The sequence below is a fragment of the Gouania willdenowi genome, chromosome 15, assembly GCF_900634775.1.
Source record: "Gouania willdenowi chromosome 15, fGouWil2.1, whole genome shotgun sequence".
In the NCBI taxonomy this organism is placed as follows: Eukaryota; Metazoa; Chordata; class Actinopteri; order Blenniiformes; family Gobiesocidae; genus Gouania; species Gouania willdenowi.
Window position 1 is genome coordinate 469,304 of NC_041058.1, and position 16,385 is coordinate 485,688.

At 41.1% G+C, this 16,385-nt stretch overlaps 1 protein-coding gene across 2 annotated transcripts; it reads right to left on the reverse strand.

Moving 5' to 3' along the window:
• Window positions 1–1,585: 1,585 nt before the first annotated feature.
• Window positions 1,586–16,062, reverse strand: LOC114477126 (LIM domain-binding protein 3-like). Of its 2 annotated transcripts, XM_028469239.1 has the most exons (12): window positions 15,810–16,062; window positions 10,835–10,986; window positions 10,555–10,627; window positions 8,619–8,665; window positions 8,124–8,279; window positions 5,148–5,237; window positions 4,712–4,971; window positions 3,828–4,149; window positions 3,562–3,742; window positions 3,031–3,151; window positions 2,837–2,952; window positions 1,586–2,759 (listed from the first exon to the last, which is right to left on the reverse strand). In XM_028469239.1, the coding sequence occupies exons 1-12, from the start codon at window positions 15,903–15,905 to the stop codon at window positions 2,670–2,672; spliced, it is 1,704 nt and encodes a 567-aa protein (XP_028325040.1). In that variant the 5' UTR covers window positions 15,906–16,062; the 3' UTR covers window positions 1,586–2,669. The 2 variants fall into 2 exon arrangements, with proteins under 2 accessions (XP_028325040.1, XP_028325041.1); XM_028469240.1 differs by lacking the exon at window positions 5,148–5,237 and having other exon boundaries at window positions 15,810–16,055.
• Between the last annotated feature and the right edge of the window lie 323 nt (window positions 16,063–16,385).

The following is a 16,385-nucleotide window of genomic DNA, read 5'->3' on the forward strand; positions in this document are numbered from 1 at the left end:
CAGTGTCCGTCGGTAGTATGTATTCATATAGTGGGAGGAGCTTAAGTAGAGTTAATTATGTCCAAATAAGTATGTGTTTGAAGGTTGTATATACAGTTCATAGAGGTGTACATACTGTACTCTGTAGTGTTATAAAGGGTTTATTTATGGGTGTAAAATAAAATAGTGTGTGTGATTTATCTGGTTTAATTCTATGAGACATGAACATAATAACTAATAAATGTGTTTTTTACTAATTTTTATATTTTTCTGTAATGCATGTTTTTTAAAGTCATTATGTGTATTTTGGTATCTTTCTATTGTCTTTTTGTGCATTTTTTTGTGTAATTATTGTTTTTGTTGCCATTGTAATGTAATACTGGAGTCATTTTGTGTATTTTTGTATCTTTTTTAGTGTAGTTTTGTACATTTCTGTTGTCATTTTGTGTATAAATATTTAGTTTTGTGTATTTTGAGTCAATTTCATATTTTTGTTGTTTTTTTGTGTATTTTTCTGTAATGTATGATTTTCTGGAGCCTTTTTGTATATTTTTTGTGCATTTCTGTTGTCGTTTTGTGTACTTTTTGTATAAATGTTTAGTTTTTTGAGTCTATCCATAAACTCTAGGTCAACATACCCTCCATGGTAAACTCTGTGTATCTGATTCATTACAGCTGGTATGAAGTGGATCAATCAACCCTGAGTATGTAAACCTTGGGTTACTGATGTGCACGATAAACAGACATCATCAATGGATCAGAGAATACTCAAACTACCATGGTAACCACCCAGAAAATAGTGATTTATTCACCCTGATGGTGAAATAAGCTGGTGTTTGATGAATATGATCCTGTTATAAAGATGTGTTCAGTCTTCAGTGACTATAGTGATTAAATCACCTGTAATTAGTCACACTTTATGATCACTTCATCACTTTATGTCTTCAGTGACGTGACGAGTGGTGAATAATAATAATAAAATGTGTCTGAGGAGACGTGTCAGCATCATAGGATGTCTGCATAGAAACTACTGTTATCACAAAAAAACTAAAACATAAATCAACACAACATTAGTAATGATGTGAACACGTCTGTGGTGTGTGATGTCACTAATGTGTTTCAGAGAAAAGTGTTAAGGTTCATTAAAGTGTTCAGGTGGGCGGAGCCAGGTAGAAACCCAGGGTTTATTTGATAAAACCAGGTTTAGTTCACGGACAATGTTACCATGGTAACATACTCAGAGAAGAACATACCTCACGTTTAGGAATGAGATACTCAGAGTTTGAACATAACCTAGTTTATGGAATAAACCTCTGATGAATGAAACCACAGACTATCTGGGAATGATGCTCATATTCAAGCACTTTAGTAAATCTGATGTTAGAAACAGAATTAAAGCAACAGACCTCCTCTGTTTACACTCCTAAGCTTTTAACTTTTGTGTAATTGTTTTAACAACTGTAAAGTATTTTAGAGTTTTTGAAGAGCACTTATAAATAAAATATATTATCATTATTGATGGGACAAGTGAGATTTCTGAGTGTGAAAAGGACAGTATGAGTTCTCACTGTGAAAAGGTAAATTTACGAGGTTAATCATTCACTAACCAGGGCCATGATTATTTTTATTAACATATTATTTGAATTACATTTACAAATTTAAAGGAAGTTCACAAGAAGGACATGTCTATAAGTGAACTGGAGTAACACCACAAGCTGAAACGGTTTGAAAAGTCAGGAAAAACAGAATTTTATAGCTTGTGTGCAGCATTAGCTTTAGCAGCATTAGCTTTAACAGCATTAGCTTTAGCAGCATTAGCTTTAGCAGCTAACTTGGTCTTTCTGCCTCGGAGACCGATGCCATGTTTGCGCAAAAACTATTTGAAGGAATCAACGCTCCAATGTGTAAAATGATCTAAATCTCTGTCAGACTGGTTTCCTACAGTTTATCCCTCTGACCTTTGACCTTTGACCTAATGCAGAAGAACTGAACCAGAGCGAGATTTTAACTCAATTAACCCAAACTTCATTACCGACCAGGATGTCAACATTATTATTATTATTATTATATAATAAATAGCTTTTTCTTGATTTTGTAAAATGTTGAAATAATGGAGACCACAAACTACATTTATAAAATACCTGAAAATATGTCCACTATCAGGTTAATATCTTTACTTTTTAAAGTGTAAGGAAAACATCTTAAGATTTATTAAAAACAACTTCAATCTTTTTTAGAAAAAAATGTAGAATTTGCAGCTGTAGTTCATATTTTGGCCACATGGGTAGAGTTTATTTGAATGGGTCTTAAATGGGTATTTTCTTGGAAGCATTGATCAATATTGTAAGTTAAAAACCTTTAGAATGTTTAGATAAAAGTTATTTCATGTTTAGTGTGTGATTAAATAAAATATCTGTGAATTCACACTAAAATCAATGCATGTTAGTGTTAAAATAAGAAGTGGAACAAAGGCAGAGCACCGTGTTGACAAAACATCAACAAACATTAATAAATATGACATATTTAAATATTACGTCAATCGCAGCTCATTTGTTCATTGTCGGGATGTTTAAACTGTTTTAAATGTTGTATTTAAAACTAAAACGTCGCAGTAACGACTAACATCCTGAAAATGTAACGACAGCAGGAAGTTGTGCTGACGTTTCTGTGAGGATCCAACAGGGGGCGCTCTACACGTTGATGGCGTGCGCGTGCTTCTTACACAGAGGTTTGTCTTTCTTAGAGTAGAAAGGTTGACCTTCAAGGTTCACGTGACACACCTGCAAACACACACACACACGGCAAGAGTTAGACCAGCTAACTAGCTAACTAGCTAACGTTAGCATGGTAAACATACCGCGCAAACAAAGCAGGTGTCGTGCCAGGTGTGTCCCAGAGCTTCAATGAACTTATCTCCAGCTTCTACCGGGAAGTCACAACCGTGACATTTGGTGCTGAACAGAGCGATGTAGTCTGTACACACACACACACACACACACACACACACAGGTCATCAGATGTGTGTGTAACCATGGTAACGTGTGTCCGTACCTTTCTCACAGTACGGTTCTCCGTCCTCCATGTGGAACAAACTGTTCCCGAAGGCTTTCCCACACGCTGCGCACACAAAGCAGGTCGTATGCCACGTCTGACGCAGTGCGTGCATCACTTCCTGTAGCATCAACACAGGTGTGTGTGTGTTACACGTGTGTATTATGATAATATTAATTATTATTAATATTACATTAACACTTGCCGAGGTGCCATCCATGATTGAGTTCAAGTGTCCCAGATCACTTTTAATTGATTAATATCTTGTCCTTCAGGGTGTGAATCCTTGTCAAACTATCTACTCTTTTATAGCAAAGCAATATTATTACATGAATTACAGACAAATAGTTAAGTTTTAACATTTAGCCGTCAAACGAGTTAAATCTGTTTATACAAACACACTAACGAGTGCTACGCTAACTAAGCTAGGTATAGATGCTTGAGCGCACAAAATAAAAAGATAAACTTAGTGTACGAAAGGTGTGTAGAGGTATGTGTGCAGGTGTGTGTGTGTGTGTAGGTGAGTCCCACCCCCATGATCTTGGTGCTGCAGCGAGCGCAGGTTGGGGCGAAGAACTCTTCGTAGCAGTTCTCACAGTAAACGCTGTTTTGTTCCTCTACAAAACTGACGTCAGCCAACGACATGTGACAGTAGTGACAGTTAAACTCCTCAGGGTGCCACGAGCGCCCCAGAGCTACGAGAAACGGCCCTCTGCACACACACACACACACACACACACGACTTCCTGTGAGCACAGTATCATAATTCCTGTTTACGACGCAGGGTCAAAGGTCACCTGATCACGCTGTTGCAGGCACCGCACAGTGGCGTGCGGCTGCTGGCGGCAAATCTCTCCGCCCGCTGGGCCACACCTCTTGCAACAGGTGAGAAAGGGGCAGGGCTTGAGGTCATGGGGGCGGGGCTGGGAGCCGCCTGCGAGGGGTTGGGGATGTAGGCGGGCGGAGGCGGGGCAGCCTGCGGCAGCATCTTCATGGTGGTGGTGGTGGTGGTCTTACTGGGCTCAAACTTGTCGGCAAAGCTGGTGTCGGTGATCCAGGGCGGCCTATTGGAGGAGGCAGATGCGTCCGAGGGCGGAGCCGAGGTTGGCGCTGGGGGAGCTAATGAACACAGGCGGTAAAACATGTGATGAACGCATTAATTTGAACCAGAGCCGTTTAGAGAGAAAGTAGCGACAACTCGGTTCAATCCAATGGTCCGTTTTTTTACAGCAATGGCGGCTCATGGAGCCTCAACAGTTCCAGGAAGTGATTAGTTTACTATTGTAGCCAATGAAGCTAGAGCAGATTAGACAGTTTGTGATGCACTTTTGAACGGTAAGACGTTTAAATAATTATATTGGATAATACTATTATTATTATCAGCGTATCTAAACCCATTAACATGTGCATTAAAGCATGTTGGTGGATTATTATATTATATCTTCAGTATGTTATCATTATATACACAAACACATGATGTGTACTGTATAAATATTGCAAATCAATGCAGTTATTGATAACAAATTACGGAAAATCCCAGTTATGTCTCTTAGAATCAATGGATTAAAATCTTCTGAGGAACTATTTGAGTCTACATGAATCATGTGACGGTCGAGCATTTTGAACCATTGTCACAACTCTCTCTCTAAACGGCCCTGATTTAAACCAAAGAGCGCCTCACCTGGCTGGGACGGGTAAATACAGGCAGTGCTCACCACCTTCGGAGGGGAGGAGCCTACAGGAATCTGAATTGAGCTCTGCTGGGTGGGTGGAGCCTGCTGGGTGGGTGGCTGCTGGTACTGCATTGGGATTTGTTGGTAATGCTGAGGGGGCGGGGGCTGCTGGTAATGCATAGGGGGCGGGGCCTGCTGAGGAGGGGCCTGCTGGTATTGCTGAGGGGGCAGAGCCTGCTGATGCATGGGAGGGGGCGAACCAAACTGACTGAAAACACAGAACCAGAGTTTTAATACGAGTAAAATCAATCAGGTGATCAATAACTAACATAGAGGACTAGTTAATGTTGGTTAATCTGAACCAGTCTGGGTTCAAACACACTCAACCATAAACTAGTCCAACAACACCAAAGCTAACCAAGTTACTCACAGCTGATTGGTTACCTGTTAAAGGCATCCAGGATTGGAGCAGCAGCACTAGGGGGTGGAGCAGCAGCATTGGGGGCGGAGTCAGCTGGAGCATGCCCAGTAGGGCTAGAGCGTAGAGCGGTTAGTGAGAGAGAGCAGAGGAGTCACAGCGACGCATGCAACATACACCACACACACACACAACACACACATCACACACACACTACACACACACACACACATTACACACACACACACATTACACACACACACACTACACACACACATTAGGATGGATTTGTAAAAACGGTGGAGGATCCTATTAATCCCTCAGTAGGGTCTCTCAGGTCAAACAGTTGACGGGTCAGAATCAGAACGGTTCCAAACCCACGCGCGTTACTAAATCAGAGGAAGCACATTTCGCCCAGAATGGAGCTACAGAGCGCCTTCTACGGGTCGCTGATGATCCCGCCCCAAGGGGAGGAGTCAAGTACATCCACTGGGTGTGGTTCAGGAGTGAGGGAAGCATGGATGGTTTTCCTGCTGCTGCCCCCCAACCCAAGTAGGACAAGCAGGAGAAGATAGATATTGGATGGATGATGGATGGATGAATACGATATTATCATCTAACATTGTAGCATAAGTTTAAAGTTAAATTATCCTAAACAAAACCTCTTTTCTACAAAAAAAATGACTTAATCACATCCTTAGAAACATTCAGAGCTTTCATCATCATCGTCATCATCATCATCATCATCATCGTCATCATCATCATGACTCAGGAACAGAGAGTGGAGTGAAGGAATGAAGCTACAGAGCGTCATCATCACAGGAGGAAGAGGAGGAAGATGAAGATGTAGAGGTGTGTATTTACCTGCTCCTCATCCTCAGCTCGTCCTCCATCACTGTAACAGACACACTGGTTCAAAAGGCCGTTTCCCATCATGCCTCAGTGTGAGAGTCACAAAGTGCTGAGTCATCAGCCACTCACGCGTGGGTTAATACTTAGCGGGTCATCAGTTACTCCTCAGGTCAGTAGGTGGCAGCAGAGAGCTCAACCAGGCTGTGCTGTCGTGACATTAGCTGGGTGATTCCCGGAGTCAAAGGTCAAAGGTCAACAACCTTAACTGGTGACTGATTGTTAGCTTGCCGTGCTCAGAGGTCAGTGATTGGCTAACAGAGACACGAGTGTTTGAAAAATATGTGCTGGTCCTTGAACACACCGCCCTCCGTGCATGTGGCGTGCGTGAGGATCCTGAAGCTCTTGGACTGCGCTCGCACCGACACTCGCTCAACGCCGCCATCGCTCTCAGCGGCGAGCACGGCCTGGTAGACAGGTGACGACACGTCCACCGGCCAATCGCTGACCACCGCTGCACTACTGCAACCACACACAGACTCAGCCCCGCCCACAGCACCAGGTGGGAGGAGCCTCAGGGGGTCGACTTCGAACTTTTTAATCCACAAAAGCAATTTTAGTCAGAACAAGATAAAGCTTAGTTTGAGCAAATAACAACAAAACAACAACAATAACAGTAAAAATAAGAAATGTATATTTCCTAATTTATTCATTTAACAAAGTAATTATTAATAACAAACAAATATCAACATTTCTAATTAATAAATACATTTAAAAAATCACATCACATTTTTCAAATAACATAATTACTTCTAAATATATCTTAATTATTTATGTAACTTTAGAAGACTGAACCTTCAAAATAAGAGGCCAATATGGATATTATTTTCTATTGTGAATCATGAACAAGTAACAGTTAAAGAACAACTGATGACGTTAACAAACACAAACATGTTGTTTACACTAAACAATAAAACACAAACACAAAGTCAACAATCAGACAAAAGGAGAAACGCTCACTTTGTTTATCTATGTTTATCTTTGTTTATCTTCAGAGGGGTGTTCCATAAAGGAAGGTTAACAAACTCTGAGTTTATCCATAAACTCTAGGTCAACATACCCTCCATGGTAAACTCTGTGTATCTGATTCATTACAGCTGGTATGAAGTGGATCAATCAACCCTGAGTATGTAAACCTTTGGTCAGTTACGTGCACAAGACCGATAAAAAGCCATCATCAATGGATCAGAGATGACTCGAGCTGCCATGGCAACCAAACAGAAAATAGTGATTTATTCACTCTGATGGTGAAATAAGCTGGTTTTTGATGAATATGATCCTGTTCTAAAGATGTGTTCAGTCTTCAGTGACTATAGTGGCTTAAATCACCTGTAATTAATAACACTTTATGATCACATCATCACTTTATGTCTTCAGTGACGTGACGAGTGGTGAATAATATGAATAAAATGTGTCTGAGGAGACGTGTCAGCATCATAGGATGTCTGTATAGAGAGTCCTCCTGTTACACTGGATATAAACACAGTGACTGATGCTTCATATCTAATCATTTATATTGATTTTAATGTAATATTATCATCAGAGTCATCTATACGTCATAAAATATGTCATAAAAAAACGCTGAAGCGGGACGCAAACCCACGACACATCACTTTCAAGAGCAGCGTCACAATTCACTGTGACATCATAACTTCAAAGAGCTGTGATCTACAGATTTAACTGTATAATAATATTAAACAATAATCGAGCCTTAAAAGTGTATTAATTTAAATGATCATCTCCTCCTTTATATTATCTACAGGTTTGTATTCAGTGAACTTTACTACAGACGTCAGTAGATGTTTTAATGTAGATCAACCTCTCAGTGTTTGTCACTAAAAGATCTACATCTACAATGTTAGAAAGAAAATTATCGTTATCACAAAAAACTAAAACATAAATCAACATTAGTAATGATGTGAACACGTCTGTGGTGTGTGATGTACAACACACACACACACACACACACACACACACACGCACACACACACACACACACACACACACACACACACACACACAGTGCTGGCTGTGTGTGATTGTAATCTGATTAGTAGCGTTACACACACTCAGAGGAGGTTGCAGGTTCTCACCCTGCGGCGTGCTGCCCCTGGCTCTGTCCAGCGATAGCATCTATGATGGCGTCCTGTGAGTACAAGCTGATGGGCGTGTTGTACTGGGCGTGAATGATGGTGGCCTTCCCCCCGGGACCCTTCACTTCGATTGGTCGCTGAGCGCTAAGGGAGGGGCTGTGGGGGGTGGGGGGTGAAGGTTAAAGGTCACGTGCAGGTCAAACATGCTCAGAACAGGAAAAGCTGAAAACCGCCCCGCCCGAGACGATGTCGATGATGATGGAGAAAAATCATAAACAGTGTGTGTGTGTGTGTGTGTGTGTGTCAGCCTCACTCTGACCTTCATCTCCATCATAAATATAATTAAAAGTCATCCATAGCTGATCATCCTCTGATGAATCAATGAATTAATTAATCATTCAACAAACAGCTGATCTATCTATATACATCTACAATAAAAAGCACTAACTAGTAACTGGTTACTATAGTAACTTGTACAGACGTGCAGGCACTCACTCAGCAGACGAGGAGAGGAAGGATGGAGCAGCAGGAGGAGAAAAGACCTTCAACACAGGAAGAGGAAGAGAAGGGATCAGGAAGTGAACAGGAAGTGACCAGGAAGTGAACAGGAAGTGAACAGGAAGTGAGGTCAGCAGGCTCTGCTCAAAGTGTGTGAGCAGAGAAAACATCAGTGCGCGCACACACACGCACACACACACACACACACACACACACACACACACACCATTCTGTTCCCTCATGGTGTTCATTATTGATATATCTACTAAAGAGTATCTATAGTAGATTATCTATAGTAGATTATATAGTAGATTATCTATAGTAGATTATCTATAGTAGAGTATCTGTAGTAGAGTATCCATAGTAGAGTATCTATAGCAGAGTATCTATAGTAGATTATCTATAGTAGATTATCTATAGTAGATTATCTATAGTAGAGTATCTATAGTAGATTATCTATAGTAGATTATCTATCGTAGATTATCCATAGTAGATTATCTATAGTAGAGTATCTATAGTAGATTATCTATAGTAGAGTATCTATAGTAGATTATCTATAGTAGAGTATCTATAGTAGAGTATCTACAGTAGATTATCTATAGTAGATTATCTATCGTAGATTATCCATAGTAGATTATCTACAGTAGATTATCTATAGTAGATTATCTATAGTAGAGTATCTATAGTAGATTATCTATAGTAGATTATCTATAGTAGATTATCTATAGTAGATTATCTATAGTAGATTATCTATAGTAGATTATCTATAGTAGATTATCTATAGTAGATTATCTATGGTAGATTATCTATAGTAGATTATCTATAGTAGATTATCTATAGTAGATTATCTATAGTAGATTATCTATAGTAGATTATCTATAGTAGATTATCTATAGTAGATTATCTATAGTAGAGTATCTATAGTAGATTATCTATAGTAGATTATCTATAGTAGATTATCTATGGTAGATTATCTATAGTAGATTATCTATAGTAGATTATCTATGGTAGATTATCTATAGTAGATTATCTATAGTAGATTATCTATAGTAGAGTATCTATAGTAGATTATCTATAATAGATTATCTATAGTAGATTATCTATGGTAGATTATCTATAGTAGATTATCTATGGTAGATTATCTATAGTAGATTATCTATAGTAGAGTATCTATAGTAGATTATCTATAGTAGATTATCTATAGTAGATTATCTATAGTAGATTATCTATGGTAGATTATCTATAGTAGATTATCTATGGTAGATTATCTATAGTAGATTATCTATAGTAGAGTATCTATAGTAGATTATCTATAGTAGATTATCTATAGTAGATTATCTATAGTAGATTATCTATGGTAGATTATCTATAGTATTTAAACAGAAGCTCAAACTCATCTAAAGGGTTTTTTCAGGAGCGTTTCTCCTTCAGATGGGGGTCAAAGGTCAGCATGTCCTCAGAGTCCTCACATTAACATTTAGATAAAGAATAAACTCACTATAGTCTAGATTAATGACATCAGATTGATAGATTAGATTAGATTAGATTTCAGAGGTCAAATCTTCTTCTGTGGTCCAATGGTGAAGCTCTCTGAGGAACACGTGCTCCCTGACCTCTGACCTTACGTACCCGGCCTGCATGGCGGCCATTTTCCTCAGCGTGTCCTGTGAGTACAGGCTGATGGGGGAGTTATACTGCCTCCTGTGGGGCGACTCTGTCACTGCAGGCCTGGAGCCGTTTACCTAACCAGGGGTCATGTGATCAGTGTGGTGTCACGTTACACCATTACAGGAAACGTGAGCATGTGGTTGGTTTTTCAAATTAAAACTTGTTAAATTAATGATCGTTTCGTTTATGTTTCTACCTGAGCTCTGATCTACCTCTCTCTCTGTCTCTCTCTGTCTCCTGCAGTGTTGCATTGTGGGTGAGTTACCTGTTGGTGAGGGATGAGAGGGATGGTGGTGGCGTCCATCCTGGGCGCGGCCATGGGGGGGGGGCGCTTTGCCCTGGGCACACAGAGAGGACACACTGTGACAGGAAGCTCACCTCAGGAAACAGGAAGTGCAACTACAGGCTGCATTTCAAAATAAAGCTCAGAAGTTAGGTAGTTTTACACAAGGTCATGTTTCTGATCTAAGGTTTTGTACAGCAGACTCAATCTGGATCAGATCCAGGTCTCTGACCCCTGACCTCTGACCTCTGACCCAGCTTACTTGGCCATAGTGAGGGACAGGTTGTAGGTGGCCATCTTGATCTTGTTCTGAGCCTCCAGGTGAGTCATCCCCTCAGTGCTCACACCATCGATCGCTACGATCACATCCCCCTGGATCAGGTTTCCCTGGGACGCCTTAGAGCCTGGAGTGATCTGTACACAGAGCAGGAAGTGACCTACAGACCCTACAGACACACCTACAGACACACCTACAGAATCTACAGACACACCTACAGAATCTACAGACACACCTACAGAACCTACAGACACACCTACAGACACACCTACAGACACACCTACAGAATCTACAGACACACCTACAGACCCTACAGACACACCTACAGACCCTACAGACACATAAAACATTTGTTTAAAAATATGTTGAAATTCTCTATAAAACTTAGTGAATGATTGGCACATGCAGCAGACCAGACATTTATTGAGAATTTCAGGTCTCCTCTACGAGCTGGAGGGATCAGACCACTGATCACACCTCAGACTTCATTTATTACAAAAACAAATCACAACATTTAGGTATTCTTCATCCACAGTGTGTGTGTGTGTGTGTGTGTGTGTTCAGGTATTCAGGTTAGAAGTTAACATTCTGACATCCTAACCATAGCTCTAGAATCAGTGTAGAGAATCTGACACAACACACGCACACACACACACACACACACACACACACACACACACACACACACACACACACACACACACACACACACACACACACACACCTCTGCATCTATTTTAGCAGTGATGCCATGACCTTTGACCTTTGTCCCTGCAGGAGGTCATGACAGAGCTCAGGTTCGCCTGCCTCCATCTGTGTAAGGGGGGGCGACACTTTTCACTGCTTGTTACCCGGGGCAACGAGGCAGACCAGTACCATACTCCTGACACTATGATGGTGGACTCTGGAGCTCCTGGAGGAGACGCTCTGTAACTCAGGTCCAGACTTCAGCATCTAACAGAGCTATGGACCATCAGATACCACCAGGAGGACTAGATTAGAACCATCAGATCAACCTTTATCTGTTCTCGTCCTGTAGAAAAGTCTATAAAAAGCATCGAGCCTGTCAGCAGCTCCAGCTACTCACTGTTACACTGCAGACCTCAGTGTGTGTGTGTGTGTGTGTGTGTGTGTGTGTGTGTTACCTCACATATCATATATCTCAGCAAGTGCAAACAGGAAGTCTTCACATCAGTACAACACACAGGGTGACATAAAAACCCACAAAACCCTAAAATATGAGTCCACAGCAGGTTCAAAATACACACACACACACACGCACACGCACACACACACGCACACACACACACGCACACACACACAGTCACACACAGAGTCACACACACACAGTCACACACACAGTCACACACACACACAGGCTGTGAGCTCTCCTGACCTCAGATCCCCCTCACACTAAGGTCAAAGGTCAGGGACGAGGGCTTCCACAGAGTTCTCAGAGAACCTACAACTTTATCGTCACAACACAATAATCATGTCCATCCCAGCCTGTGATTGGCTGATCTGGTTCTGTGAAGATCAGCAGGTCTGGTCCTGGTCAGTAGATGATGGAGACCACTGAGAGTTCCAGGGGCCACAGTGGGGGACAGTCACTGCTGTGGTATCTGTCAATGTGTCCTTGGGCAAGGCACATCACCCACATTGTCTAGTGTGTGAGTGAGTGTTGGTGGTGGTGGGAGGGGCCTATGGTTCACTATGGCAGCCTCGCTTCTGTCAGTCTGTCTGTCAGCTGTGGCTACAATAGTAGCTTACCACCAGTAAGTGTAGAATGAAAAAATAATGTCTTAGTTCTGTAAAGTGTCTTTGAGTGTCTATGATAAAGCACTATATAAAATTGATTATAAGTTTCATTATTATGAGAATAAAAAACACAAAACAATGTCAACAAAGAAGGAATATGAAATGACCGCTGCACAGACTGTACATCTGTAACCAGTGGCGGGCCGTGCATTCACACCTGGGCCTTCAGCGAGGTCCTACACCAGTCAACCCAGCGCCCCCCGAGCCAGATCTGGACCTCTGGAGCCATCTGGTCTGCAACGTCCCTGACACTACTTCATTACATGGAAACAAATGTGATGGATGGATAGTGTTTGTCATGTCATTGCAGCCTACTGTACCTCAGAGCTGTCAACGCTGTCACCTGCTTCCTCATGTGTCACGTTAAAAACAGATGATTGGGACGAGACAGTGTCAGTCCTCTGTCCTCACGGTGCTGGTGGGAGCAACACCATTAACAAGGATGAGGAGGGGCCATGCATGCTTCCGTGCACCTGGAGTGCACAGAAGCATGCATGGCACTCCAGGGTGAATTTGGTCTCCAGTGGGCTCAATTCAGACTCTACCGCAAGGAGACATTTTCGGGCTCGGGAGGACCAGACCTTTCCACTGATGCCTGGAACGGCACAGTCCCAGCTCTGAATGTTGAGTTATTGCGTGTCAGCAGCCAAAGTCGAGTCCACCCGAAGACAAAGCCGAAGCTGCATTGATTTACAATATTTACTGTATACCATACACCATCATATGTATGTGTGACTGACGGCACATTGACCCAGCGTCATCTTGGAAGATGATGGCCCTATATGAATATACCTGCGTGGGCGTGTTTACTTGAATAATAGAGTTAATAATAATAAAAATAATATCCAACATGATTATTTATTATTTAAACGTCTCACTGTTCAAAAGTGCATCCCAAACTGTCTAATCCGCTCTAGCTCCATTGGACTGCAATACTCAACTGCTCACTTCCAGGAACTATTAAGAGGCTCCATGAACCACCATTGCTGTAAAAAAAAAAAAAAAAAAAAAAAGGTCCATTGGCGTGAACTGTCAACAGCACTGACTGGTGCTACAGCAGGTCAGGCTACCATGGTCAACTCGAAAGCTAATTGGTTAACGATTCTAAAGGCCTAAGGCCAGATTTTAGACCCTGGCAACACATGATGGCTAATTATGACTGGATAAAAGCTATAACATAAAGGCCAGCCCTACAAATATCATCCTGAGGCTGGAACCAGAGCAATCAACAGGAAAGCTACAAAACAAAGAGTATAACTATGTGGAAAAATATATACAATGTATATCAATATATCAAAATTAAATGTATATTCTGCTTATGTTTAGTCTGTAACTGTCTGTAACTAAATACAGAAACAGATCTATTCTTTATACGTCTGTAACTAAAGACATGAACAGATCTAACCACAATTCATTTGAAAGCCTCTCTCTTGAAATGTGTAATCCCAAAAAACAAGACAGAAAAACCCACTTTACTGGTTATAGTTTATCTCCTCCTGGTCCATATTCAGAGTTTCTCTCTGAATTCTCTGACTTTGTCACTAATCTGGTGCTGAGCACTGATAAAGTTATCATAGTAGGTGACTAACATTCATGTTGATGATAAAAACAACAGCTTAAATAAATTATTTATCTCACTATTAGATTCAATCAGCTTGACACAAAATGTAAACAAACCAACTCATTATCTTAATAATGCCCTGGACCTTGTTCTACATATGGTTTAGATATTGATCACCTGATAATTTATCCTCAAAATCCTATTCTTTCAGATCACTTCCTGTTATCCTTTGAATTCAGAATATCAGCCTGATTAAACTCTGAGAGTAGAGTACACTATAGTAGATCACTGTCTGAAAAAGCTGTAGCTAGATTTAAAGATTTACTTCCATCACTGTTTACCTCTGATCCATATGATATCTCAACAGAGAGTAGCTATCAATGTCTAACGACAGAGAAAATAGATGATCTTGTCAACAGTGCAATGTTGTCAGTGCACACAGCTCTGGATGCTGTTGCTACACTTAAAAAGAAGACGATATGTCATAAAAAGGTCGCTCCCTTGTATAAATCTGAATTGTGTCTTCTAAAACAGGCATCGTGAAAATTAGAAAGGAAGTAGCTCTCCTCAAGCAAGGTAGAAGTTCATACTGTCTGTAGAGAAAGTTTGTTAACTTACAAAAAAGCTCTCCGCAAAGCTAGAACCTCCTATTATCCACTTTAATAGAGGAAAACAAGAACAATCCTTGGTTTCTATCCAACACTGTAGCCACGCCCACCAATAGCCACAGCTCTGTTGAACCCTCTATTCCTGTCAACCTGAGCAGTGACGACTTCATCAACTTCTTTACTGATAAAATTATAACAATTAGAAACAAAGCTAATGTCCCCCCTGCAGGAGTGCTCAATACTTTATTAAACAAAGCAGCTCCTGAAATATCCTCAACATGCAGCTTTTATTTACATAGTTTCACTCCAATTGGTCTATCTGAACTGACCTCAATAGTTAGTGCTTCTAAACCAACAACCTGTCTTTTAGATCAAATCCCAACTCCACTATTTAAAGATGTTCTTCCACTAATCAGCACTAATATGATGAACTGGATTAATACATCTATAGTAACAGGTTATGAACCACAGGCCTTTAAAACCTCTGTAATCAAACCTCTCCTTAAAAAACCAACCCTTGATTCTAGTGACTTGTCCATTTATAGACCAATATCTAATTCTTGAAAAAGTCATCACAGGTCAACTATGTGATCATCTACATAGGAACAATTTATACAGAGCTTTCAGTCTGGCTTTGGAGCCAATCACAGCACAGAGACTGTCTTAGTAAAAGTAACCAATGATCTAGTCTAGCACCAGGTGTTTCCATAGAGGCAAACGTGCTAATACTCTAGCATGTTTTTCTAGTCTGTACGTCTATGACAAATGACATGACCAGATCTATCCTTCATACATCTACAGTCCTGATCCATCCATTGGAGGATGTTTGAAGACAAATGAAGATAGAATTTGAATCATTCTACAAATCATGAATTGACTCCACCCCCCACCCTGGATCAAAGTCTATGATAGACAGTGGGTTCCATGTGTGATTTATGATAGACAGTGGGTTCCATATGGTGGTCCTCCTTACCCTAGAGATGGTGAGCGGCGTGTTGAAGTCCTTCCCTCCCTGTAGTCTGAAGCCCCAGGGCCCGGGGCCGGCCAAAGTCACACTGTAAGAGCTCATCCTGTACGGGCCGAGGACGGAGGTGAAGAAGAGGAAGTGTAGAGGTGATGAGGAAGAGGAGCGTCAGCAGCTGAGACCGACCACAAGTGACCAGAATAGTGTGAGAAGGTCCCAGAGCAGAGTGGGAGGAGAGGAGGACTTATAGGGAGTGAAAGGAGACACCAGATATTCACCCTCAGATATTCAACGAGTATTCATGGAGCGCCGTGATTCACTCAGACACATTTAGACAGAGATTGTTCTGGACCGGGGGTGGTGGGGGGGGGGCTAAGGAGGAGGGGAGGTTTCCCTCAGGAAACATCTCGTTATCTCAACCAGATAAAAAACTGAATACCAAAGAGATTAAAGAGAAGGTCAGACACACACACACACACACTAAGCTAGTTTTTTGTCTTTGTGTGTCTTCTAGTATTTCATGTGTGTTTCTTTGTGTTGTTTAGTGTGTGTGAGAGTATGACCTCCGACCTTTGTGTTTTAAAC